At 42.3% G+C, this 26,692-nt stretch overlaps 1 protein-coding gene across 1 annotated transcript in view; it reads right to left on the bottom strand.

Moving 5' to 3' along the window:
- ephb2b (eph receptor B2b) overlaps positions 1 to 26,692 on the bottom strand; it is a 93,914-nt gene that overhangs the window by 57,078 nt on the left and 10,144 nt on the right. Inside the window, 1 exon segment of the mRNA XM_010781838.1 lies at positions 23,725 to 24,409. Coding sequence (XP_010780140.1) covers positions 23,725 to 24,409 — 685 coding nt within the window.

Here is a 26,692-nt window from a genome sequence, read left to right as displayed (position 1 = left end):
ATCTTCTCCTAGAGCTCCATTGTGGGTTTTTTAACAATTATCTCTCAGAGGGGCGTGGGGAGGGGCTCCTTATTTTCATCTAAAGTAACAGACAGAGAATCAGCACTTTTGAAACAGGGCTGAAACAGAGGGGTTTGTGGGATGATGCAATGATCTGTTTGGTGTTTGGAGCCAAACACTTCAGAGACATGTTTTGTATATATCTGAGACTTATAATATATTGATGAACAACAATAGGCGAACTTTAAATCAGCATATATTCAGTAAGCATACCCAACTTTGAAATGTTGGCTGTAACCACTCAATCTACACCTTAATCCTTTAGACTCACCTGCTTCTCCCAATCAATGTGTCCCTCTTTGTGATTGATAAGTGTGTATATTCAGCGCCAGATTTAAATGAATACAAGTGCAGGGTGAATTTGTGCTGCCAATTTCATTCAATTTGTGGCTGCTTTCTGTGTGTAATTACTGTCTGATTTGCCAAGGCAGCAGCAGATGCGTCTTGGATTGACTTCTACGGAAACTCAGTGAATGAAGAAGAATGCATTCCAGGGCTTGGAAGAGATCACATTGCTTAAAAAAGAGATTGTAAGTAGAAATACTTGTAAAGACTGATCATCAAAACATTTACTGAGGCTTCAGTCCTGCTTTTAAGAACTGTTAAGTGCTCATTACATTGCAACGTAGCCTCAATGCATAGGCCTAGTTATATTATTAATGGAATACGGGTCATTAACCGGAAATAGAAATGAGGAACATGAACAAGCAATGAAAAAAGGGACGTAAGATGGAAATAAACAAAAACAAAACAGAGCTGAAATGGGACAGAGAAGCTCAGCTCTGAGTGCAACAGGTGAATACAGGACGGCTTTGATTGATGTCTCATTAGAAAACCGAGGTAAGGGCAGCCGAATGCAACTGATGACTTATCAAAATAATGCAATTACTAGCCTGTTCATGCAGTTCATAAACATGAAGTATAACGAGCCGCTGAGCAGAACACCAACTCCCTATCTATTTGCTGCTAACCCTGCTCACTGTAAAATATCTGCTTCTGTTTTCTATTGGTTTGAATACTTGAAAAAAACGTGTGTGCATCCCTCCATGAGACAAAATCCATAAATGGAGAACATTATTGATAAATCAAAGTAGATGGCCCTGTTTAACTGCACACTGTATCAAAACATCTGTTTACAAACTCTCATTAACTCATGCAATATAATCCAAGACTTATGTATCCGGTATTGTGCCGAGAACTTCCTAAAGTAGTAAAGCTTTTTAATGTATACATTGAACTTGGATTATATTTAGGGTTGCAAAGGGGCGGAAAGTTTCTGGTAAATTTCTGGAAAGTTTCCATGGGAAGTTAAGCTGGAGAATTTTGGAAATATTCGATGCAAAATTAAACAAAAAAACATGACATTTCAACAGATTTAAAAAATAATAATATTACAATTATTTGTTTCATTGAAGAACGAAAACAGGAATGTTGAGTTAAATGTTACTCATCCCCCCCAACCCCACTCATTAAAAAATGAACAAAAATGCACCTCCCATCCAAAAATCCCCACAGAGTCCCATTCAAAATATTAAATGAAAAGAGCCCTTCTCCCTCCAAAAAGTCTCATTAACCCTCTGAGACCCACATGGACATTTCCGTGTTTGTATATGTTTGTGTTTTGCCTAATAAATTGTCATTTATTTGCAGTAAAATCAAGTTTTACACATCCCAGAAATCAGCCCAACCTCAGCTAATGATATATGTCACTCATTAGAGACTTATACACACTATAATAGGGGATATTTGCCCATAAATAAAAAATAAATAAAAAACAGAGCTTGCATTTTTTTACATATTTCATTAAAAAGAACTGCTAACCATAACATTGAAAGAAACATTCAACACAGAAAATTGCACACATTTATTATCATTGTCTCATAACTAGGGATGGGTATCGTTTGAAATGTATCCATTCCGATTCCGGTTCTGCTATCGATTCCGGTTCTTATCGATTCCCCGCTTCGATTCCAAAATTGTAAAAGAAACAGGTCAAACGTTTAGATAACAAAAATATCTTTATTATTTTAAGCTTTAACTGCCATTTTTACAAATAAAAAAATAAACATGCAATACAAATGTAGGCTATTGCACAATAGCTGTGCTTTATTTTAACTGAGCTATGCCTGTGGCAAGCTATTAACAGGCATTACACTGTGCCTTGNGCGTGCGTGCGTGCGTGCGTGCGTGCGTGCGTGCGTGCGTGCGTGCGTGCGTGCGTGCGTGCGTGCGTGCGTGCGTGCGTGTGTGTGTGTGTGTGTGTGCTGTTCAGGGTGTGAAAGAGAAAAGGCTGGAGGGGTAAAAAAAAAATCAGAGGTGCTAGGTTTTGTAAGCACAGCAGGAAAAAGTGCTGAAAGCAGTGAAAACGGCCAGCGTCAGAGGGATATTGTGTGTGTGTGTGTGTGTGTGTGTGTGTGTGTGTGTGTGTGTGTGTGTGTGTGTGTGTGTGTATGCGTGTGTGTGTGTGTGTATATGTGTGTGTGTTCATGCTGGGTATTTCCCTGTATCCCATTGTGACCAAAGAGGCCGCTACAGTGTACACGTTTGGGCCTCTATTTGCTCTGGTGCTGCGTGTAAAAACTATTTATACGAACCACTGCAGGGATAGATCAGAGGCTATCATAAAGAGAGTGCTTCTTTTACAAGGTAGACCACTGTTCCTCAGAGGAGAACAATTAGATTAAGACGACCTGTTCGGTTCTTGCAGTTGTTTTCTCATTACCTCTACTTTCCTGCAACCACAACTACAGACCGTCGGCCTTTGAACGGGTCACATCTAAGTAGAGCGTAACCTTGTGAAACGACAGTCATGGCCACAGATTAACCAGAGGAGAACAGCCACGAGTTGTGTGTCTGTTCCATGGGAGCGAGGACAAGTCAGCCTGTACCCCCCCTCCCTCTCGGACTTCCATGGGGAACACAAGCTACCACTGTTTGCAACACAGGGTCTCCGCAATTCAATTAGGACCACAGTCCTTCTCGCAGTCTAATTCAATCAGGCTTGTGTGAAAGCTATTAGACAACTGGCATTTGCTTCACCCCGCACACACTGGCACACAAATGAGATATTAATTTCTCCCTCAGGTTTCCATGTCTGGTGCAATTAACAGGTCTGGGACTCTGCGTGGCTCCTCGCACAGTAATGCAGGACAGTGCCAGGGAGTGAGGGTGACCACTGGCGACCTACAAGGTGTAAATCAGGCTGCTCGCAGACTCAAGGAGAGTCAGGGTCATTTCAATGGGTTATTTTCCAGGAAATGTTCAACATTTGAGGGAAGCACCGCAGCTTTACCAAATCATTGTAATAAGTAACTAGGAAAGGACTTTATGGGCTTGTATGGAGGGGGGAAACATTGCTACTGGTTATTTTAATGATTAGGTTCTATTCTTTACTCCATTAACTTTAGTGGCAAATCTCAAGCTGGGAAAAACGCACAAAATCAACGCCCAGCTTTTTCATAAAAGTGTGATCTGTTTAAGTGCCTCGAAACATTTTAAGTACATGTTTACTAATCTAGGGATTTGACATACAAGCATTAATACCTTACTGTGTGAATGTGTATTTGTGTACAGTACAGCTCCTGTGTGTCCTGGGGTATGGGAGGACAGGAGGATGATTGGGAAGTTACTTTTTTTCTCAGTGTCCCTCAGCATTTTTGCTCTAAGCTGCATCTCCTCTGCAGTTGTCACAGAGCTCACCCCCCCCCCCCCCCAGCAGGCCCAGATTAGCTGGAAATGTGGGACACCTGGGAATGAGCACTGAGGGCGCTGGATCCTCAGGAGGGCTCGGGCTCAAAGGACACACAAACAGGAAATGTACCTCCTAAACAGGACATTGCACCTAAAAGATCATAAACACACACACATACCTAGAGCTCATTTAATTGCATCTTCTTCGGACACATATACCAACACATAAATAAGTAGGGACCATAACGAAGAAAGCCGCTAATAAACTCCATCTGGCCAATAGCCAGAGGACAGTTTCAGCTCATACAGCAGGGGCTTAACCTCACACATGTGGCATGTATACAAGGCTCTCCATCACAAGGTTTGCTATTTACAAGGACAAAAAGAAATGTGGAGCACTGTTCAGAATGTAAGTAGCGGCTTAAAATACTCCACAGGAAATATTATTCATGCAACAACTGGTATAAATTAATTTCCCACTAACTGACCTTATTTCTAATTATCTCCTTAACACTAGCCATAAATAACACCAGGGAGCAACACGGCATATAGTGTGTGAAATTCTACCCTATTTTTGTGAAATATGACGCATATACTGTACACATGTATTTATGCAATACGGAAGAGGATTAGGGCCACATCTGCATTTCTCTGTGAGATCTGACCAAAAGTGAAGATTTTGGAGTTTGGGAGGGATACAAAGTCACATCATGTCTGCTTGTTTTCCAACCAGCAGTCCAATACCCAAATATATAACGTAAAAAATGATTCCAAACAGAGAAAACCTTCAAATCTTCTTTTTTGAGAAGCAGGAAGTTACTAATCTGGATAAATACCCTAAATTATAACTTATTTAATTAGGTACTTAATCTATTGCTGATTGCCTAATCAATGATTTGCTTCAGTCATGTAACAGCACGTTAGTTTGTGCATCCACTCAGTCCACCACCTTGCTTACTGAACACTGCCTGCACATAGTGCTTCATTCCCATGTGGCAGTTGTTAGTTTCTTGAATCAAACAACGCTGGCAGAGTGGCCCTCTGTTCAAGACCACAATGCTCTCATGATGATCATCAGGTCATAAATACCAAAGGAGAAAGAAAAGTCGGTGAAAACTATCTTAACCACAGTATTTCCATACCGTCTGATAACTACCATCTGTCAATAGAGGAGGAAGCAGAGATGAAAGGAGAGTATCACTGGAGCCATGCATGCAGCACTGTAATAACGTCTGGAATTTTCACTGCGCTCCCTTTTTTTTCTCTTTTCCCGCTTTCTTTTCAGCACACGGGTATAAAAAAGAGGCAAGAATGGTGAAATTACAGGCATCTGAGCCAACGCATACACACACAGGGTAGGAATATGAACAAGGCTGGTGGGCGGTTGTGGGGACTAAAGCGGAAAGGGTCATTTCATGCCGGCAGATCACTTGACAGCTTGCTCTCCAGAGGATGAAGGGGGTCCAATCAGGTTGCCGGTGGACCCCTTCGGTACACTGGGCTGCAGATGGCTGGGGTGTGGCAGGAGGCGCGTCTCTTTGTCGGCATTAATCTCCATTTAAGATGGCTTGTCAACCTTCAGGACCCACATCACAATGGGCCTAGCTACATCGTATTCCATTAATTGTAATGACAGATCATTACCGGACCTGGAAGATGTCACTTAATGCAAATAATGGTACATAGCTTGTTCCTGGCATGGCTGCTCCTTAATCTGGCCACCAAATGAGCCTCTGTGCTCAGAAGGGGTAATTAATTCAGTCAAATTTTGTGGCTGCTTGCATAAGAGTGGGAATTAGCAGATGTATGCATGGTGTTCAGTGGATACAAAATAGCCTGAATCAAATTAATTCAGCACAATCATTTCCTGTAACGATTTAGAATGAATTGCCCTGCAGCACCTAATTTAGGATAGCTTGATTAAACCAAATCACATTCAGGTTGTGTTTTAAAATGTGAAATGTTTTTACACAATAATAGCCTTTTCTTAAAATAAACCTTCCAGCACCAGCCCAGTGATGGCATCCATCTTTGTGGGGGGTTGCGTAACGTTCTTCTCCCCCACACAAAGGCAGATTGGCATTATTTAACAGTGCATGCAAGCTGAAGGGAGAGACACCGAGTGTCAGTTCTTATGCCTGTAGGGCTAAAGTGTTGTTCATGAAGGGGGTGGGGGACACCTGTCTGCTCTTCTACATCCGCGCCTGAATTGATGAACACTGTTTAAAATTTGATACAAGTAGGAAATGAGGGGAGCGATCAGATGTCAGAGTGTTAAGCTGTCATTGTTGAGGCAAACAAAAGAATGGGGACATCCTCCATTCACCCTCATGATGGGAACACGTCACCTGCTGCACCGCAGGACACATTCCTTGTAAACACCCAACTATGTCAAGATTGTACAGTGGATACAATGATGAGTTCCTTCCTTGAAAAACATCCAATTTCCCCCATGTGGGCAGTCGCTCACATTCATTCGACATTACTCATCCTCTATAGAACAGCTCTCTGAGCCTGCGATTCATACATTTATTTTAAGGCAATTGCATAGAGGACTGTGTTTACAGTGTGTCCTCTCCCAGACACGTGGATCGATGTGTCAGAACACTTTATGAGTTTTTACTGGGGCTGTCAGTGCCTCGACCCTCCAAACCCCCAAATGCGCCCTTTTCTCAAGGACAGCTAGTTGCTAGGGAAACAGGAGCCATTTCCATGTAAGGCAGCTTCCTCCCCGCTCCGTTCCGCAGCCTGCACCCGAACCTCAGCGCCCCAATCACAGCCTCAGAGTGCTGATGACAGCGGGACTCGGTGGAGGGAAGCCGCATGATGCGAGGTGAAGGGTGTGAGAGGTGGGAAAAGGTAGAGGATGGATAGAAGAGGAACGAATGCAGGGTAAATAACCTCAGTGACCTGCTGAACACATACACTGAATAGGTCTGGAACTCACATGATTGTCTTGGCGGAGATAAGAAGCAATATAGGATGAATTACGCTGCCGTGAAATAAACAGCCTGTTAAAGTTGCCTGACTGTTGCTCATGCTGGTTTCAATCTTCCCTATCTGGTCCAGCAGCCAGCACTTGTCTGCCCAACGTATCAGCCCCATACTGGCCGACACAGGTGAGACGCAAGCAGGGAGCAGAGCGGGAGTAATAGTAGTTGTGTTTGCAAACGGGGGAAGAGGGGGGGCGTGTGGGCCGTCCTTTGTGCCTGGAGGCAGATGTAGGAAATAGCTGACAGAGGCAATCACTAGTCTGCATTTTTGTGTGTCCTTCCGTGTGTCTGTATTTGTATAGGACAGCACAGAGAGCAAGAGAGAGTAAGAGAGACAGAGGAGAGAGAGGAGAGAGAGGGGGGAGAATGAGGGGGGGGGGCTTTACTAGGGTCCGAACAAAGGCAGCAAGCGGCAGCTCCAAGCTCAGTGACAGAGGCTCCCCAAGGTGCAGCTTAGCTGATGGACAGGTGGCATAAAGGGGCTGCATGTTGTCCAGTCAGTAGGGACAAGAGGGGTGTCACAGGAAAAGAGGGGAGGAAGGAAGGGAAAAGTGTGGGGGGGGCATTGCAAGGGGCAGCTGGTGCTGAATCCTGTCACTGTCCCTGTGTAACCCTCCAATGCACATATACACAGAGCACAGAGCACACACACAGATAAACAGTACCCTGAGCTGGACTGTGAGTATCGTGTTCACAGGATGGATTGTTTAACTCCATCCGTCTCTCCCTGGAGTGTGTTTATTAAAGATTATATATATTATTCTGACCACGAGCATTTAATGAGGCAGCAGGGAGTCTGAGTGAATTCTATTATCCATTTGATCTGCAAGAAAGAAAAACAGCAGATGTAATGCGCCTATTTCACACGCATGAATGAATCGGAGAAACACTTATCATAAGAATCACAGTGCTTGAGTATAAAAAAAGTAAATCAGTATTTTAAAGAATATTTTTATTGTATCGCGTTCTTTCAATAGCTAGAGGATATATTGTTTATAAAAACAAACGCCAGTTTTGGCATCACCATTTGCAAAGGGCTCTGAGTGAAACTAGGTGAAAGTGTGCCACTCAGGCTGTGGTGAATTCTCGGATCATGTGACAGGAATCAGGCTTGCTTGTCAGATGGATAATAAGCTCATTCAAGCCGTGACATGCCACGGTAGACTCTAAAAGAGGATTTCCCCTGATACCATGACTCAAAGATGCAACCTGAAGGGATTAAATCACACATTTGTTAACATGCACACACAAAACTGCTCCCCTGCACCATTACACCTGCGCCTGAAAGAGCTGCTATTGTTGGGAAGAGTTTCATTTGAAGCCTTTAATGGCTGCTATTTAGAGGTGGAACACATTAAATAGCCCAATCATGGCTGCAGAGCGAGGTGGTGGCCCCGGCAAATTTATACTGGGTGAATAGATCGACTAATTAGCCTTTAAATATGTCATTGATTCATCTAAAACAAGGGATCCCTGAGCTATTCATGTGGCTGTGCTGCGTTGTCTCTTCCTCTATGACTACATCCTTAACCCTGATAAAGGAGGGGCTTGGTTGGCTGCTCTCCCTTCCATTTGTCCTAATCAATGGAGGCTGTTCAGCACAGACCCGGGGGGTCAGGGAAATTAAGTACCCAGCTCACACAGAGAGGGATCGGGCCAATGCCGGGGCACGGGGAGGGAAGATAGGCTAAGCCCCGTTACCTTGGCAACTACGCTGCTGCTAAAGTTTTGCGATGTATATTCATTGAGTCCAACACTCCTCCCCTTGTTACAGGATGGTTTGCGTGAAAATGGCTGCTCTATAGGAATATTGCCATGTGTGCAGTGCGGTCATCTCTCCCCATTGTAAACACATTCCAAGTATTGATCTCGACATACAAAGCACTGACATGAGTAATGCATTATTCTCTGCTGCTAGAGACAATGACCTGCTATGATAAAGCTTCAATGGCTTTCTATAATCACAAATAGGTGTCTTTGTATTCTCTTTCACCAAATAACAATACTAGAGATTCATGAGGTTGGTAATACTTTCATAAGGATGTGCAATACTTCAAGAAGATGAAGAATAGATCAATAGAAGTGGCAAATGAATGGTAACCATATGTTTCCTCATCTCATCACATGGTGTAATTGGTATGGCAAAGTATGAATGAGCTAAAGGTACAAAACTGATACAATGTATTTTGGGAAATGTCCAATCTGTTGGATGTCTGTTAGAAATGTAGTTCCTTGTTTCTCTGATTTACACTTTTTACTTGGGACTCATTCCTCAGGCTCTACCAGATGTTGGCAATCTGGACCTCACTGACTGGGACTTAAGGAAAAGAGGAAGCACCAGTTTAATTTTGTTTATTTTTATTTCCTGCCAGACTAACAAAAAGATTTATAATGCCCTTAATGTGATGTTGTAAAGTTATTCTAGCTAAAGCCTGAATGAGTAACGCCATGTGGTAAACTGACTTGTCAGTTTCAATTGTTTGGTTTTAACCACAGTCAATTTAAACCTGTTGTCTTATTGACTGCCTTTTTCGTAAACAGCTCTTCAATTAATTTGCTGGCTCACATCCTGCTAGATTTTAAATAAATACTTAATAGGTGGTGGAGAGTCTCTGGTGAGACCTCCGTGTCAATCATTCTCACTAGTCATAAATTTCACACACATATACTCATATAACCTTAATCTAACCCACCTAGCCTGAAGGCATTGCTTTGCCCTTGGCACGCCTGGGTACATTCCAGTGCTGCATAACTGACATATCCATACAGGCTGCCACATATTATCTTTGACGTTAATGCTTACGCGCTGAAAAGGTCATTGTAAAATTAAAATGGTTGAATATATGCCTCAACCTTCTGTGGATAGCTACTGTAATAATTCATAAGCTTACATATACATTCAACTTTGCTGTAAACACACACAGATCAGGGTTAGTTCTGTGGCCAGGATAGTTGCCAAATGTTTGTGAAGGTATTGCAGAATTGAGGCAGCTTGGAATGAGTGAGGGCTTGCAAAAGGGAGACTGGCAGATTAGTCTTGAGTTCCTGAAGGCAGCAGGATTATCCCAGGGAGGCTAGTGGGGGTCACGTCAGTTGCACTAAGACTAAAATCCCCATCCGTAGCAGACATAGATGAAATGGCATGAGCAAAAAAATTGTTACACATGTTTTAACCTGGCTGTAACACAAGATACAGGTGTGGTTTTCCAGAAACCAAAAACCCAAAGGACCTAAGTGATTTGAGAAACATGAGCGACTTACTGGTTTGGGTTCCCTAAACACTGCTTCAAAGAGATTAGAACAAATGGGGAATGTGCAAAAAGTATTTCAGCAGGACTGGTGCAGACAATGAGAAAATAGGAAGGGCACAAGCACAGTTGGCCTTGCTCTGCTGCATGGAAGTTTGATGAGGAAATTGGAAGGGCATCCATCCAAGACCTTCGATTTGTGGAGTTGGGCCAGCTCTCTTAATCAGAGACATTAGCGATTGATTAAAGAATAATGAAAGTCTTACTTGCAGTCCTCTGTGGTGATTGTTTTTTTATGGTATCTTTCCTTAAATTACATCAACAGACTTTAAATCTGTTCAATCTGGCATGATAAGAATCTGCCCCACCCTTCCTTTAATTTTCACCGTCAATACAGCGAATGGATTAGCTAAATTAACATCAACATACATGTGTCGTTCCTGTGTGAATAGATCAAGTGTTTGATCAGAGGCAATAGGGATATTGAATATGTTTTTTTATGTTCTACATTATGGCTGCTTTGCTAGGTAGAAGACCTATCAAGAATGTGTCCCGTAGGGAATCGCCAGGGGCCACCGAAGAGGTCAAATAGCTTCTTATCAGCACCCCAACAGGTTCTGGCCTGACAAGCTCAATTAGCCAGCGTTTGGTGCAGTGTATGAGGGGACCACGCTCTCAGCACGAGGCCCATATCAACAGAACCAGGGAGATGACAGACAAGCCGAGTCCACAAAGGCCTGATTGTGGCAGTGCCTGGAAGGTGGGTGAATGGGTAAAGAGAGAGGAAGGACTTAAGTTCTCAGGGGTTTTGTGATGTGGCTGATAAGAATCTCCCAGCTGAATGACAATGCCACTGTAGAAAGTCTTCTGGATGAAGTACTCCCATTGAGGTCAAAATACTTGAGCATAATAGAAGAGATAAATGAGTTTCAAATGAAAGATTGTTCTATTGAAATCGAGGATATACCGTATCTAATACATTGTTTCCTTTTGCATACTCTAGCATTAACTGACAAAGCCAGACAGCTTGCGGCATGCTTTTGACAGTGCAGCTGTGTTTCTTTTGGAAAAGTGCAAATAGATAAATGGTGAGATGTTTAGGCATGTAACCCGAATGTTTTCAGAAAACAGTGGCCATATTTCTGGATCACAGCTTCCTTGGATGGCACAACAGTGATCGTGTTGGTGCCCATGCCTATTGCAACACTATACCGACAGATAACGAAGCGCATTAAAGCTATGATTTCAATCACAGCTAGTCATTCCATATTGGGAAGCCTGCCTGCTGGCATGGCGTGCACACAGATGGAATTCAAGCCATCTTTTGCCAAGCTTGTGTTGGCCCTTTTCCCCATTGCAACACTTTAATAGCAGTGAGGTACAATAATGCGAGTGATGCGCACCTAATCATGCTGTGTGCACGCCGAGTTCATTCTCATTATCTCAATACTTTGCGACATGTTGAGATAAAAACAACTCCTTGTGGCATAGAAGCGTACACAAACATTAGCTTTAATATTTTAAATATCTAAGGAATTCTTGCGCTGAAAATGTGTTTACTCGTGTAGCCAATAAGCCATCATGAATAAGCTTAGTTTCCCTAGTTAACACACAACAAAACAGTTTTGATGAACACTTTTTTGAGGGAACAGTTGTTGTACTTGTTTTGTTCATTTATTGAACCATCTTAAATAGGGTTCTATTTCCAGCGTGCAAGACGTGTATGGAGGCTGTGGGTGTAGATCAGTCAAACAAACAGAAAAAAGTGACTCCAGTCTCAAGGCCTTTCACCCAGGAGACTGTATGTGTCCAACAAAAAGCAAATGTCATGAAAAAAAATCATGATATTTTTTGTTTTTTTTTGCCTTAAAGTAGACCTATTATGCTATATTGGAAAAATATATTGTAGGGCCATACCTATACAAAACATGTCTGTGAAGTTTTTTGCTTAAAATACCAAACAGTTCACCCATTGTAGCCATGCTTCATACTGCTCATACCCCTCTTTTGCAGCCCTGTTAGAGAAGCGCGGATTTTGGGTCCTTAGCTTGAAAACAAAAAAAAGAGGAGGCGGAGCTAATGCCTGATCAGAATTCTACCGGAGACAAAGTTAAATTCGGTTGTGACAAAACGCCATCCTGTTCTAAACCACATCAAAGATTATTTCTGAAACAGTATGGAGCTCAAATGCTTTTTCTCTTGCGGGTTTATCACAAGGTGAGTTCCTTTTTTTATTTCCTGCTTTTTAAAACACATGTGCTCTCCAGTACAGGTTAGCTCTGAGTGTTAGCGAGGCTTGCTAATGTAAACAAAGACGAGATTACGTCCAAAACACGTCAGGCATTGTTTCTGATAGCAACTTTCGGTGGGTCCGCTGACGATTTGACGTCAGATCGGCAGAAAATCTGTATCCGCTCGTTGCACCCCTGTTTTTAAAAGATTTGGGTAAGGAGGAAAAGAGAGAGAGTTTTATTTTCTGACGCTGCGTGAGTTTCCCGACGCACCGGGGACACGTATTTATGTACAAAAGACATCACAAAGTGCATTTTGCATGATAGGCCCCCTTTAACATAAAAAAGTTGTTTACGACGTGTTCAAAATTGCCACTGTAATCCAGCAGAAAATACTCTTCCGTTGAAATGTAAATGGGAACAGCAGTTTAGCTTTGTATGGGAATGTTTATTTGTAGGACACAGGGTTTAGGCAACACACCCAAGATGTGCTGTGTGTAGCTCTGCTCAGAACATGTGGCTGTGTCTTCCTCCTCCAGCAGCCTCGAGACAAAGAGGGCACAAAGGAAAAAAACGACTTCACTTCAAGCAATCTGTTGAAATAGGTCATTATGGTGGAGGCATGCTGTGAATGCACCGCCTCCCCAAATCAATACATGAATCCCTATATTTAGTAAGAAGGTCGCGAGGAGGAGTTATCAAAGCTGTACAAGGAATGAGAGACATGAACGAATCAGCTCAGCACTTGAGTCGCGCCTGCTTATTTTAGATGCAGATGGTTCCAAAATGTCTTCTCTAGTGAGGTTTTCTCTCTGTGGAGAGTTGAGATATCCCTCATGGTGGCTGAAAATGTCACATTCTGCTCAGTGTCAATGTCATCATGTTACCCTTCAAGATGCTACATGGAGAAAAAGTCATTGGAACAACTGTTTTGGGGGGCATTTCTGTTCTAAATGTATTCAATTGTATGATTAAAAGTTTTGAAACAGTTGAGAAGAACTTTTTGGTTCTCATGTTTAGATAAACTGTCACATGACCATAAAGTAAACACATTTTAGTTATCTTAATGCCACGGCAGTTTGGACAAATACGTTTCTTTAAATCTTAGATACTTACACATTGAATATTTACCTTGCTCAGACATATTTCCCCCCAGTAATGAGCAAATGATCCAAGTTAAATGCTTTCATTGTTTCTAAGAAATCTCTGCCATTGATAGCCCTTAACTAAACCATCTCAAATTAAACAAAAGGGAGAGGAACATACTCTTTGGCCAAACAAATAACTTCATGTCATTCGAGGCATTTCAGGCAGGGGGGGCTTGCCCAAGAAACATATAAGAACACACTACAGGAAAGCATAATAAGGCATCTTTAAGAGAGATATAGTTCAGTCTACACTGTACTATGATCCCGTCCTTTGGGATTATTTTAACTTTATCTATCTCCATGTGAGCTGACAAGGTCTGCCTTTTTGTTTTGCACAGGGACAAAAAGCTAAGACAAGAGGAGAGCAGAATGAAAACAACCTCATTAATATCTGTGACTAATGTATTCCAGGCGGTTCTCTAAGCCTGTTACTCGACAGAGGAGAGATGCCCGCACTGGGAGGTGAGGTAGCGGTGGCCCTGGTGCGTCGAGACGGTGCCACACTGAGTCGGTTGGGCGGGGCGGAACGAAAACAGCCCGCACATGAGAATGCACTGATCTCTCCCCCACCTGATCCGCCAACTCTGTGGAGACCACACAGCCTTGAGATGACCACAATAAACCAGAACACAGGTCCCAGCACGAAGCGAGCATTTCACGGGCATCAATGCACTGCGAGGCCAATCCAGGCTTTGTAGTAAACATTGGCGGGGGGTTAATGTCCAGTCCAGAGGAGTTGGGTATGTGATTTTTTTTTTGTTTAGTCTGTTGGCTGTGTCTCACTGTTTCACTTCCTGATTCTACTATACATTTCATTTACAGTGTTTTGAAGTAGATAGAAAAATACATTTTGACCCAAAGTACTTTATATTTATCTTTTTTTGTCAATATTTGGAGGTGATGGATATTCAATAACCGACATAGTGAATTTCGCCTTGTAATTAACTATAGTTTGAAATACTGCACTACGATATAGGACCATCACTTCTGTATGCGTCTACTTTACCAGGAATGCAGATTGTGTTCTATTTTTAGGTAAAGAAAGCGTATCAGCTCAAGTCTTCTCATGGAAATAATTCTATTTTTGCAAGTGCTTTAGCTTACAGTTCATAGTCAAATGTTATTGTGTCTAGAATTACACAGAATTGTAATAATATTCTGCCTATTAAAAAGTAATTACTGCGTAATTACGTCTAATTTTCCAACATGATGGGGACATAAAACCATTATGATATCCCAGCACTGTACTTAAACTCACGCTGTGAGGTGCACAGGAAGCGATTGTTATTTTTCCGCACAAGGAAAAACAGAGCCGCCTTCTCATTAGCTTGTTGTTTACAGTCTCACCTCCTACATCTCTATATAAATCCAGTATAAACAGCAGAATCCCCAAAAGGCTTTACAGTATAAACTGTGGGAAAGTATTGCTAATCACAACTCGAGCAACAAGAGGTGGAAGGGAAGAACAGGAGGGAGATGCGTAACGTGGGGAGATTATTCTCACCCTTAAACCACTGGTACATTTAACAATGTAGTGGTAGGAATAATCTAATTGACTAGATAGGGATTAGCCTAGCTGAATGTGCTATGCCTTTCATCTGCCAAGGCTAGGGTAAAAAAAAACGTATCCTTTGGATGAACCCAGTTCTTCACAAGAGTTATAAGAATGAGAGAAAGCGTGTCCAACCATACCTTTCAGCTTGGGAATTCCTCAGGAGACTTGAACAGCTCATTATATTGAGTAATTTATTTGCTTAGTCGCTGCCCAAAGGGAAGTAAAAAGTTTTAACATCCAGAAAATTCTGTAAGTAGTCCATTTTACAAACCTGAGCTGTCCCCTGTAGCAAAACCATCCCCCCCTCAACCAGCTTTCAACAATTAAACCAGGCCACTGGAGCCAAGATTGTTTTCCTGCCCAGCATCAAGCAGGCTCATCCTGCAAAATTACCCTTTTAATTGGGTACTGTGATAAACAAGCAAAAGTATGGCGTGAGATTATTAAATACTGCTAACAATCAACAGAGTGTGACGGAATACAAATCCAATCTTTGAAAAATGGAACAGCTCGTGTTCAAATTGAGCCCTCAGTAAAGTATTTTTGTTCACCAAATACCCTTTTATTGCCTTTTTTCTGTCTTTTTTTTTTTACAGTTTATCGCCTACTAGGAGTATCTGTGTATCGCTTGCTTGAATGCTTTCATCCACACTAAACTATCTTAAAAATAAATGCATGACATTTGGTACAGAAGGTTACTGGGTACAGAAGATTAATCGTATTGACTTTGCAGATCAACTGATTTTTTCTTTAGCGCCACTAGTGCTCACTTCCCATGAGAAATATATCGACATCTACTAAATGGATGATTTCCCTCTAGAAACACCAGTGGGTTGGCCAATGGTGTTGTACTTTCACAAAAGTTAGCATGCTAAAAAGCTTACCTAGGATGTGAATAGGCTAAAGAAAGTTGTTAGAATAAGCAGCCGAGCAAAAAGCCCCTCAGAGGTGCTAGCGTGTCTGTAGACTCGTGTTAAGTGGATCATTATTAGGCCTTCTTTTGACCTGATAATAATCTGACTGTTATCTGAACTTGATATAGATACCTATCTGGAATGATTTCAGTTTGCAGGTGTAACTCTTTCATTAATATCCCCTGGGTCTTGATACTTAATATAGCGAAGGACAAAGCAATATCTCTATTGACCAAAAACATATTAACCAGTATACTCAGAAGTCAGAAAGTCACAGGTTACACCTGGCAAAGAAAACAAAGCACAGTCCTGCAGCGGTGGCTCTCGACAGGGGAGAGCTTCACTTCACATTGACGGAGCTTTAAAGGCATGTGTTCAATTTCCAACTCAAACACCACTCGGAAACCTCCCGGGGAGCATGATGACGGAAACCTTTGCTATACCCGTCCAACTTTAGAGTTGACATTAGCCGGGGGATTTCTAAACAATTCGGAATTAAACCCAAAGTAAAATAAATCTCAATACAAACTGCTTGATTTGTTTGTTGATTTTGTTCAAACAGTGCAGAGGCCCCGGTGAGTAGATACAGCTTGTGTGGACACGATCACCTCATAGGGATTCACTGAGGTTAACAGAGATGTTGCCCCTTGAGTCGAAGGATACTTTCCGTTTGTTGGTTTTTCTTATTTGGTCTCATGCACTGGAATGAGCTGTTCATTTAACCCAGCCTTTCTATTTTCCATTGAGAACGGCAGGGTGGACTTTCGGCATCTAAATCAGTTTGATTTCCAAGCAATTAAATGCACAGGAATTTATCTTAATGACACTGCGAGAGAGAGATATCGACATCTCAGAGATTTACAGTGCATGCTGAGTCATGGCACAAAACAAAGTAGACCTCGCATTGTCCGGAAAGTAATCTAAGATGTACAGGAAAAGACACTTTGAATTAACAACTTGTATGCGCATCTCCTCCATATGTATAGGGGCCCTATTATGCCCTTAGGGGTTCTCTCTTTATGTGTTATAAAAGCCTCTATTGAAATCCTTTGTTTAATTCTGTAACATAGTGACATCACTATGTAACAAACACACTTCTATTGGCTAGAGTTCCAGCTCATTTAGACATTAAAACATGTAAATGTCACAGTAGAGGCAAACAATTATAGGGTCATTTTAAAGTTGTTAAATGTTAGAGATGGAAGGAGGGGCTTTCTCACGGGACAGTCAAAAATATCTACAAAGAAAATATTATTTTCAAGTACTGAGGCAAGCAGCCTTTTATTAATTTGACAACCACACTTTTTCAGAATAATTTAATTTGTTTTGAAAGGAGCTGTATAAGGAAATCTTCTAAGTAATCCCTCAGTTGAAGTCAAAACGTTGAAATGAAAGAAATACTGCAGTAAGGAAGTTCACAGCAGTAACACTCTGTGAAGTCTTCCTAAGGCTGCTCAGAAGAGATGATCTCTCATGGTTATTAGCGCAGTATCTTGACGGGCAATTGAGGCGTTTCACACTGATAAGAGAAGAAGACGAAAAGGGAGCAAAAAAATAAAAAGCTCTTCCAGTGTCTTTGTTAATATTTCTCTCCCCTGTTGCCTTTTCCATTCTGATCCATCTCTACCCTCCCATATCTCCGCCTCACAATGCCGCTGGTTAATTTTTGATAACCTGTATTTTAACAGGCGAGAGAGCTCTGTTGGCGGGTAATGTTGCTTATTTTAGACTCCATTGTACTTCTGGATTCTTCTACGCACAGAAAGAACAATTCCAGGTTTTGCTGGTATAGTAAGTCAAAGTGAGGGGCTGTTACACACTGAAGTCAAAGTTCTTCTCAAAGGAACCAACTGTCAAATAATTCAACCCAACTGAGCAGCAACACAATGAATAGCTGGCGAATTATATAACTAACAGATATTTTTGTAGTTTCAAAGTCTGGGCACATATTCAGGTTGAGCACATGCAACAACAGTATGCACCTTTATGTGCGGAGCGTATTATGCTGCAATACTATGATGTTGTATGGGATTAAATAACCCTCCAGTGTGATGGAGAATATAGACGTACAGTAAAGGGGCCCTATTTTACCTTTCTGGAGTTGTCCCTTTCCTGTAGTGTGTTATGTTTTTTTTTGTGCATGTACGTGGTCCGCAAAGGCAAACATCCTGACGTTCCCAAAAGAGGGAGTTTCTCTCCCATACAATCCCGACCTTCCTGAACACCTCGTTTGGACTCCTTTGATTAGTTCCATAACATAGTGACATCACTATGTCACGGAAGACACTTCTACTTGTTGGCGCTCCAACACATATTGTACTTAATACAATAGGCTATGGGGTGGGACGTCTCTAAAAGGTTGACCAATCACAACAAAGCCAGCCAGCTTTGGGTGAAAAGAGGTGCTGCAGCACAGGCAGTATGAGAAAAATAAAGACCTTTACGAACATTAAAGCATGGAAACATGTCACGCTAGAAGCACAAAATATAAATATGAACCTGAACATTTTAGTGAATGACCAAGGGGTTAACATTGTGTGCTCATCTCCTGAATACTACAGCAACAGACTGCATGTGGCATATCCCACCAATGCCAGGAATGAATATTATTTCTCTCTTCGCTGTCACATTTAGAATAGCTCTAATGTAGGTCAACGGCATACAACACCACCATTTTCTCCCCATGTTGACCGAGTTCTAATATATCATTGGAAAACAAGGTCACTGATACTCCCCAAGGAGTCCTGTCTTAAACAGTGAGCCCGATTGTTTCTCCTCTTTTATCCAGACAGATGCTTGATCAATCAGTCTCCCTTAGTCGAAAGGGCTCTGACGGGACGCGATGCGAGGACATCTAAGAGAGCGCACATGAGGGGTTATTTTGACAAAGCCCCGGCCTTGTCCCTGACGAAAAAGGGAGGCACATATGGAAGGATCTCTACAGTACACACTGCACGGCTCTCATTTCCTTAAAGTCCCTACAGTCTCACTAAGGTAAATGTATCAAACTAAAGCAAAAGGTCTCAGGGTTGTCACCCAGTTTCTCCCACATGGAGAAACACCAGTCTGTGGTCATCAGGCTCTGGTATCACGGGGCTCAGGGTAAGACAGGAATAGGTGTTACAAGCAAGAACCAGACCTGCAGGAAGCCTCCACAGATGACCAAAAACATATTTAAAAAAGGTCTTGGTATTGTTAGAGGTCATAGAGCCTACATTTGAGATTCAAAATATAGTGTGGGATAAGGAGGAGTGTGACAGAGGGGGCATGTGGAGCAGAGACCAGCATGTGCTGAAACACATGGAAAACGTTTACGGGCTTAACAGGCCGTGATCTTTGAGTTCAGGGAGATTCGCAGGGATCGCAGGTCACGTTATCACTTCCGCATGTGATGAATGTGCTGTGAAAACGAGGATGATAAAGAGTTCCTCTGTGTGGGTATATAATGTTCCAATGTGTGCACATGATAGCATGGTACATGTATGCATATGTATTCAGGCATGTAATGTCATTGGTGCAATAACTATGCTGTAATGTATACTGTATAAGAAGGGCTGTATGGAAGATTTAACTCATTAGGTTTCTCCCTTCCTCTCATGAATGGCTCCCCCGCTCTTTCTCCTGCTATATGGATGTGTGCAGGAACAGAAAAGACTGAAAGACAGAGGGAAAAAAAGCACCTGGCCATACTGAAATCCTATCACAGTGGGGAAGAGGGGATAAAGGTTCTGAATGTTCCCCGGGGGCCTCTGCGGACAGGATGACATGTCTTAAAGCTCGTCTGCTTGCCTCCTGCTGTTATGACATCCTACACCGTGTCTATCTCTATCAAACACAAATCAACCTTTATTGGGTTTCAAATGAAAGGCACACTAATGGAAATTAAGTGATATTGCCTATGGTGCAGAAATTAAGTAATGTTGTCTATGAGATCATTGAACAGACAAATGTTGCAGCATCTGCTCAGACACCAATTTGTATGCCTTATACTTAACTAAACGATCTTCTCCTAACAGCACCCGAAGCCACCATCAATCTAAGAGAATAAGTGTGGCTTTTACTTACAAACACATAATATTATGTGAGTGCCTATTGTGTAGGCAGACTGTTGACATTTTGGTCTCCCGCTCTCTTATCCTTATTTTCTCCCACTCACTCTCTCGCGCCGTTACCGCAGCCAAATGCAAACCTTCTTTCATCTCTGTTTGCACAATGTACAATACAGCAAGAGCCTTGAGGGGGTGTGTTTGTTTTGTTTTTCGCTTTGTGTCTTGTTCCAGAGTGGAAGACTGACATCCAGTCATCAGCGTGGCTGTGCCCCACGTGCGCTGTTAGTCAATTAGAGCTGCCATTAAAGGCACAGGCATCCAGGGAAATAAAGGCGGCAGCATGGATTTGTCTGTGCTACGCTGATTTCCACCCTCAAATCCTCTCCAGACAAAGAGGCTGCAATAATTGGGATTCTGACAGTGGGTTAGGGGGACTCATTTCCTGCCCTCGCCTCCTCCCCTTCTCTTTTCCATGCAATCATGCCTATCCAATCATGGCACCTGCCTTTGCACTCGATCCCCCTAACTCTCTTTATCTACAACCGCATTAGGTTGAAGAATTACTGAAGCCTTAATCTAATTGTTCTGGGTGCAACTGCAGGAGCCTCGATTCCGAGCAGCCATACTACCGAGACCTCACCAAGAGATTAAAGCAGACCTATTCTGCTCATTGGTGTTCCTTTTCCTGTAGTTCCTGTATAGGTTTGTGTGCATGTAAACGGTCTGCAAACGCTAAAATCCAAAAGTTTCTGACCCACACACTCCCCCCAACAATCAGAGCAGTACATGACTGTCGTGCATGTATAGTAGAATGTGCTCCAGTAAATCCATTGGGGAGGCATGTTTGCAAGTGCATCTCTGTTACACATTTCTCCAACAAGCATTTAACATCAGGAACTGTAATCTGATTATCTACAGTAAAACACTGTATACAAAATGCAGTGCAATGTACTTCTTTTTATTCTTCAAATATATATATATAAATATTCTGAGGCAACCAGATTGGTTTCACAGGCAAGATTATTTAACTGCACATAAGTGGAAGAGCGTGCAGAATATGTAACAGTTGCACTTTAGTATCCACCGTCCTGCTGTGTGATGTTATGTGTTGACTATTGTTCCAACAAATCTGGACCACAGGGCCACACGAAATGTGGCGCTGTGTTTTACGATGCTTTCCCTTCCTGACCAAACACAGTAATTAAGAAAAACACAACAAAAAGATGACTCCAGCTGTTAGTGTAGCTGTGACTGATTGTCTCCATCTGAATCTTCACTGTACTATAACGGGAGCCACGCTCCCACAGCGGAGACCCTTGAACTCACACTAGCATGGGGTTAGATGATCAGATTACAGTGATAAAGCACACATGGGCATTGTTAAGCGAGTTTGCAATTCCACCCATGAGCATGGCTCTCATTGTGCACCAGTGAAGAGAATGCTTTTCATTCTGGAAGTGAACAGCAAGGGCAAACAGGACCTCATGTGTCCATGTGTCCTCGGGGCTCTAAAGGGAAGCAGGATCTCCCTTTTCTGAAAAACCCTGGTGTGGATCAGGACCTCTAACATGGAGAAACTTAATCTGTCTTGTAAGACAATATCAGAGAAAAAGGCTTCAGCAATTTGATGTGTGCATCCCCTATACCATCAATATTTTGACAGATTTCAAGACAGCATAATTATTTGCTGGGATCCCTGCCAAGGATTTAATTGTTACAAGCGTAATTACACGTTTAGTTGCGGGGATGTTGGAACAAAGCATTGGTCGCGTCCTTAACATGACAGTACCATCTCTTTCATCTCGGATGCTTTATGCTATGTCTCTGAAGCTCCATAATCCCGCTATGAAACAGGATATCTTGCAAACCCCTCAGAGGGCACCTCTCACAAATCAATTCATTACCCCTGATATCAGCAGGCCAAGGCGCATCTTTCATAGATCAATTCATTATCCGACTTCTGGCAGCTGAAAGGCGGCGACTGACCACAGCTTTCAAACACCGATATCAGCTTTCAGTGTTAAGGAAGATGACAAGAGTGGTGGTGGTCTTCCATCAAAAAGAGGCTTCAGACGAATGGATCGACAATGAGTCATCAACTAAGCATCGAATAGTACCCTTTTTATCTGTTATGGTTTGATTTTTAGAAGAATACGCACTGCTGGGTTGTTTGCACCGAGGCTCATAACTATTGTATGGAGCCATAAAATCCTTCTCCATGCTTAGCATTTTGCAGCATTCTTCAGCTGCACTCTCAGATAATGCATTCTTTTCATAAAGCTTTAATATCCAGTCACGTGATCAGGGAAGTGACGGAGAGCAGAACGGTGGGAATGTGTCTGTGTACAGGAGGAGTGTGTGCTTCTGTCAGGGTCACTGCAGTTTGTCGATGAGCCCTGCAGTGCTCAGTTCTATAACTGTCACTACTGCAGTGGGGGTGATGAAGAAGAGAGCATGCAGGCAGCCTCTCTTCTCTTGGACCTTGGCTAACAAAGCCGGTGTGCAGCAGCAGGTCAAAGAGGAAGAAGGTTAAGAAGGTTAAAACCCTATTCAGTCAAAAAGTCCTACTGTGTGAGGATATAAATGAATCAACATGCTTTGCGCTGACAGAATTTAATTGTATAATCCCGTTTAGCCCAAAACGACATGACCGAGGACACCCCCGAGATGTTTCCAATCCACCTCGCGCAGTGAACTACATGTAGGTCAAAAAACAAGCGGCTTTGTGTAATGACGTGGGGATGTGGATTCAGAGCGGCTGGCTACAGCAGAGTAGCGGTATTCATGTTCCCTTTTATTGGCAAGTATTCCTTAAGGAGGGAGGCTGGTGCCTGTCCTCATTAGTAGTCATTGAACAGGCCCTGGCAGTGTTCGGGAGGCAGCACCCATCACGTTTCCCCCTCCCAACACAGACACCGGGGGTTGTGTTGTAATTACAGGCGCACATAAGAGAGGCAGCAACACCACGATCTGAAACGCAGGTGGGTGGTTTGTTGTGTTGGCTGAAGCAGCACGGCTCCAGTCTGCGGGCTACGCAGTTTCAACTGATCAAGATCCCTAAGCACGTTGACCAAATACCACCTGCCAGACAGGAGATAGGGCATGGCACAGGTAAACGTTGGCTACATCGATGTTTTTGAAAAGCCAGAATCGATTTGCCTGTGAGGTATTCCAATTGATAGGAAAATGAAGGCAATTTTGAAAAATATCCTCTTTGTCCTCAGGGAGGGAAGGAGGCATTCTATCAACAAAAGATGAGCACAGAAATTGCTGTTTTCTTTGAATTGATGTTAAGCATGAGTTCTGTTATGTTTGAATAGAGGCATTTCTTTGTAGGCTGAAGCATTTATAAAGTACTCTTGGTAAAGTGTGCAAGAAAGAACAAAAACACGCAGGTCTTGAGGTTTAAAAAATGAAGTGCATAAATATGTTTCCCTGACAGGCTGTTGTCATGATTTGCGACCAATGATGAGCAACTCCAATCCCTTTATGTCAGCTGAGAAAGATTGACTGAACATGTTTTGCAGCCACAGCAGCTGTATATTTTCAGATCAAGCCCTAGGCATCATTTTTGCCATTTTCATCTGCGCATTTCTGTTATAAATAAACATAAATCATCTTTATACAAATATGATGGCTTCAATAAGGGTAATTTATGCAAAGAATGCATACCTTCCATCATGTTTCTTTAATCCATGACCATGTATCAGTCGCTTATATCAATTGAATATTCCCCTGGAGTAGTTTAGAGGGAGGAATAAACATCCTTTTGACATTTATTATGAAAGAAGAAGGCTTAGCAGATTTAAGAAAAGCATTATAAGAGCAGAACATACCTCGACAGACAGTCCCATTCTCCACAGCCTCGTTCCCAGCCTTGCACATGCAGCGTCCAATGGGAACCATCCATTCTCCATCTCCATTGCAGTACAGCTTGATGGGCACGTCCACCTCCTCTGCGTTGGGGATGCAAACACCTCGTGCAGCCACCAGGGAGGTGCTCTCTGCTCCCGACAGCGTCTCCTGGAACAACGCCCCGTTGGTGATGATACGTGGGCACTTCCGATAGAAGACGCGAACAGCGATGAGCGACATGCAGCCGCCGTAGTCCTGGAAGGCGAGGTAGAAGCCGTTTCGTGACACAGGGCCGAAGCTCCGGACCTCAGTGTTGATCTTCATCACTCTGCCCCCTAGATCCACCTGGGAGAAGCTCTCGTCTGCTGCGATGGTGTCCACTTTGATCCAGGGGTTCTCCATCCAGGCCGGGGAGTTCCTGCTGGCTGTGTCCGAGTCAGATTCGTAGTAATAGAGGTTAAATGTCTCTTTACAGGAGCCAGGCACGTTGGGAATGCTACTGCAGTCCCTCACCGAGAACTTCATCTCCACGTGGATCCGCTGAGCACCACGACGGCGGATGTACTTTGTCCGTACCCAGTTGTTCTGATTGTTGTCAAAAACATTGCAGACCTGGTACGTCCGGATGGTGTTCATGTTTTCATCATAACCGCTCACCTCCTCCCACTGTTGAGACAAAAACACACAGTCAGTTAGCATGTTTACATTTGACTGCTCTGAAAAGAACACTTAAATACAACATTTTATGAAAAACAAAACTGTTAATTAGGCACATAGTTAACTTGATTCATCCAATTAGGCACAATTCAGCTGTAAAGCAGTAAACGGTCTGCACGCTTCCAATTAATATGAACATCATAAAGCCCCGCTGATACCTATTTTGTAGCAATAACATGAATGTTTTCATGCATACTTTATAATACTTTGATTAGTGAGATTAATCAACTCAAGCAATGTTTTGATTAAATTAATTAGATGGTGCAAAGAAACGAAATATCTCCAATGAACCAGTTGCATTAGACTAATCTAAAAGGAAGAAATGCAAAACAGCCATCAGAGTGTCCTCACATTTCTTGGCTTAAAGAGGACACATTATGCTAATGCTAATGTTCATGTCTAAATGTGTATTTTCTGCCAGTACTTTGAACAAATATATACATGCTTCAATGTTCAAAAAGGTGGTGAGTGTTTAGGGAAAACTTGGGATGTTAGCCTTTGCAGACCATTTACATGCACGGAAACACACTACAGGAAAGGGAAAAGCCCAAAAAACATAATAGGGCCCCTTTAATATTACTCAAAGGTTTCTCACTCTGACCTTAACTCCAGAGTGTTGAGTCAAGTAAATAAAGTTGTTTGGTATTTCAATACCAGTAAATAGATGGTATATCTGTGTGAGAAATAATACTTTGATGATTGGGGATTTTTCGATGAACAGCAACTGTGTGATTATTGATTTAGTTCCAATGTTAGGGCTGTCTGAATGATCTGCGTGTTGTACCAAGGCTAACTTTGACTGGTGAATCAAACAAAGTAAGGTCTTCATTATCAGATTTTCATTTGACAACCTATTTGGCTTACAGACTAAATCAGATTGCCTTTTTTTAACCTTTTAAAATTTGAAGCTGCAAATAACTGTTACATGTATTTTTGCTTGAGTACTGTATTAAGGGGTGTTAAAAACATTTGCTTTGTACAGGCAGAGCGCTTTGATGTTGACCCTCCCTTTTCCTCTCCTCCCATGGAGGAAACCGTTCACATCTTGTAATGCTTTGAAAGAAACCGGAGACGTGACATTAAGACACTTGAACAGAGCAGAAAAGTTTCTGGTTTATGTGATATGCGTGTCGAACTTTAATACTGCGTCTTAATGGGACACATTCAGAGCACATACGGTAATGGGCTATTGACATTGCGGTGAAAGCTCTTTTCCCTACAGTGAAGCACTGAGGAAACATGACATGACTTTTCCAATATCAAAGTCACACTAAACTGACATAATCATATTACACAGGTAATCATATAAAGAAAAATGGAGGGGCACATTTCAGTATGCTATTCAGCTTCAAAGTCCACGTATTACACACCAATTGGAGTCCTTGCTCTGTCTGTACGGACTCCAGATGCAGCCTCTGTGGTTTCCCTGGCCCTTGGCCATGGATCAAACCAGCTTTAAACACCATGCGCTTTAACCACCAAGCAGGTCGTGACCTTGACCCCGGCTTCTCAGCTAAGAAGAAATGCTGCTCTCACCCCCCCAGAGCCACTGTGAATCAGCTGCACCCTCTACTGCTTCCACAGCTCGACCTCCCCAACTTCACTCTTCATTTCACAGCTGATGTAATTTCTCAAATTAGTGCCCACTTAGTGAGGATTTTTACAGATTTTGACGAGTTGGGAGAAGAAAGTCACCCCTCTTGTTGCGAAACCGGCGTTATATCAAACACTTTCGGACTAATTAGAACGACTTTGGTTCTTAATTCCCATGTCCTAATAAACACTGAGTCAATGTGATGCCTGGCTCGACCCAAACTCAAATCCAAACCATCAAAAGAGCCAACCAAAACAGAGGACTGAAGTGCGGCCAAAAATAATAGAACAAATTATAATGAGAGTAAACAGAATGCAGCTTAACCAACAAAAAGAAAAATAATAAGTATTTTTGATTTGTGTCTTAGTGACCCTTTAGTCCTTATTAGCTAACTATTGTCCTTAAAGTTGTGAATAAACATATACACACAAAAAATCACATCATATTAAAATGTTTTTCTTCTCTTTTCTACAGCTAGTATGACTTGGCACATTTAATTTGTAAGTGGTCTTACCGAAACACTTTCAAGAGTGTTTTTTAATTAGAAATATGTCTAGAAGCTTTAAATAAATACAGCTACCCGCATGCTAGCTGCAGGTTCTTGCTGGTGTGGTTTAAGGATAAATCGGTCATTTGGC

This window comes from Notothenia coriiceps, unplaced genomic scaffold (assembly GCF_000735185.1).
Source record: "Notothenia coriiceps isolate Sejong01 unplaced genomic scaffold, NC01 NC01_scaffold00023589, whole genome shotgun sequence".
Taxonomy (NCBI): Eukaryota; Metazoa; Chordata; class Actinopteri; order Perciformes; family Nototheniidae; genus Notothenia; species Notothenia coriiceps.
Note: the sequence above shows the minus strand (reverse complement) of the source record. Positions and strands in the feature narration are given on the sequence as shown.